The sequence below is a fragment of the Perognathus longimembris genome, chromosome 13 (assembly GCF_023159225.1).
Source record: "Perognathus longimembris pacificus isolate PPM17 chromosome 13, ASM2315922v1, whole genome shotgun sequence".
Taxonomy (NCBI): domain Eukaryota; kingdom Metazoa; phylum Chordata; class Mammalia; order Rodentia; family Heteromyidae; genus Perognathus; species Perognathus longimembris.
This window is the reverse complement of record NC_063173.1, coordinates 51,467,743-51,469,633: the sequence shown is the minus strand read 5'-3', so window position 1 is coordinate 51,469,633 and position 1,891 is coordinate 51,467,743. Positions and strand designations below refer to the sequence as shown.

At 38.8% G+C, this 1,891-nt stretch overlaps 1 protein-coding gene across 1 annotated transcript; it reads right to left on the bottom strand.

Annotated features, from left to right (window-relative positions):
• Positions 1-513: 513 nt before the first annotated feature.
• On the bottom strand, positions 514-1,446 carry LOC125361523 (olfactory receptor 8K5-like). The gene has a single exon (XM_048360042.1). It carries the CDS (start codon positions 1,444-1,446, stop codon positions 514-516), a length of 933 nt encoding a protein of 310 aa, XP_048215999.1.
• Positions 1,447-1,891: the final 445 nt, after the last annotated feature.

The window sequence follows — 1,891 nt, the reverse complement described above, 5'->3', positions numbered from 1 at the left end:
TTTCAAAAAATAAAGACTTAGACTATGAAAAAGAACAGAAGAAAAATCACATGGGGAGATATTGAGAGTGGCAAGGAGCACACACATCTGGAAACTAAGAAAACTGTGATCCTTGCTTACTAACCACTTTACTAAACATTGCAGGAAACTGCAGAGTAAATATTTCTAACAATGTGCAAAGAGAAACAATAATTTTAATAATGAATAAATAGAAAGCTATTTTCTCACATAAAAACCATAGATTTTACCCAGTACTAATGGCTTCTGTCTGTAATCCTAGCTACCCAGGAGGCAGCAGTCTGAGTATTATGGTTTGTAAATTCCCTGAGATCCTAATCAATAATTTAATTAAGACTTAGATTATGAGAGCAAGCTTAACTCAATAAAAGAGAAATAATTTATTGGAGTCAAAGGAAAGGTGGTTATCTTATGAGACTTATTATCATGAAACACATGCCTTTAATAATAGTTTATTATAGCATTTTTCCATGTGGGATAATAAATGCACAGATTTCATTGATATTTAAAGACTCTATGGAAGGCATTTTTTACCTCCTTGTTCCTTAAGCTGTAGATTAAGGGGTTAAGCATGGGGATCACTAAGGTGTAAAACACAGAGGCGACTTTGTCAGTGTCACGCGAGTGTGTGGATTTGGGCTGCACATACATGAAAAGCAGAGTCCCATAGAACACCACCACCACTGTCAAGTGAGAACCGCACGTGGAGAATGCTTTCTTCCTTCCCTCTGCAGAACGCATTTGGCATACAGTCCACAAAATCATCATGTAGGACAAAAGAACTACCAAAAGAGAGGAGATTAAATTAAATGCTGAGAACAGTACTGTCAACAACTCTGTTTCTCTCACACGTGTGCAGATCAAAGGTAGCAGGGGAACAACATCACAGTAGAAATGACTGACGACATTAGAGCCACAGAAGGTCAAGGTAAAGTACTTAATGGGGAACAACAGAGCTTGAAAGGCACTGTAGAGGTATGGGAGGCCCACCAGCACATGACAGAGCCTCTGAGACATGATGACATTGTACAACAGAGGGTTACAGATGGCTACATAGCGGTCATAGGCCATAGCTGACAAGACTGACAGTTCACTGACGATGAACATAATGAAGAAAGCCATCTGGGTGGCACAAGCATAATAGGAAATGGTATTTTGGTCCACAATAAAATTTACCAACATCTTGGGACAAATGACAGTGGAATTTCCAAGATCGATGAGAGCTAAGTGTCTGATGAAGAAATACATAGGCGTGTGTAGGCGAGAATCCAGCTTGGTTAGAATGATCATGCCCAGGTTTCCTACCACTGTGACTGTGTAGATGAGGAGGAAGACCACAAAAAGGGGGAGCTGCAACTCTGGCCGCCTTGTGACTCCCAAAAGAATGAACTCAGTGGGCATTGTGAGGTTCTGTTGGCCCATTTTCATAGTCCAGTGATTATCTCTTCTGGGAAGAAATGATGGATTTTTTTTTCAGCCTTCCTTTCACATAAACTTTTATTTACAGATAGTAAGTTGATTTTTATTCATGATACTGGAGAGAAATTTTCTCCATCTGAAGTTGATAGAAAAATGAAAAACAGTCTTTAACATACAATAAAGACATCTGTACACCCATGTAATTGTAGTACTATTTGCACTTGCAAAGGATTCATTCAAACTTGGAGCCCACTCAAGGAATAGATAAAGAAGGTGCGGTTCTTAGCACAAGAGAATGAATATTGTTCAGCAACAAAGAAATGCATAGTGTCTTAGGAAGGCAATATCAAATGTTTAGCAAAATGAAACTCCGGGAAGTAAGAAGTCTAAAGGGATAGATAGGGTCAAGGAGGTATGGATAGACAAATGAAGAGAAAAAGATGTGGAGAATACA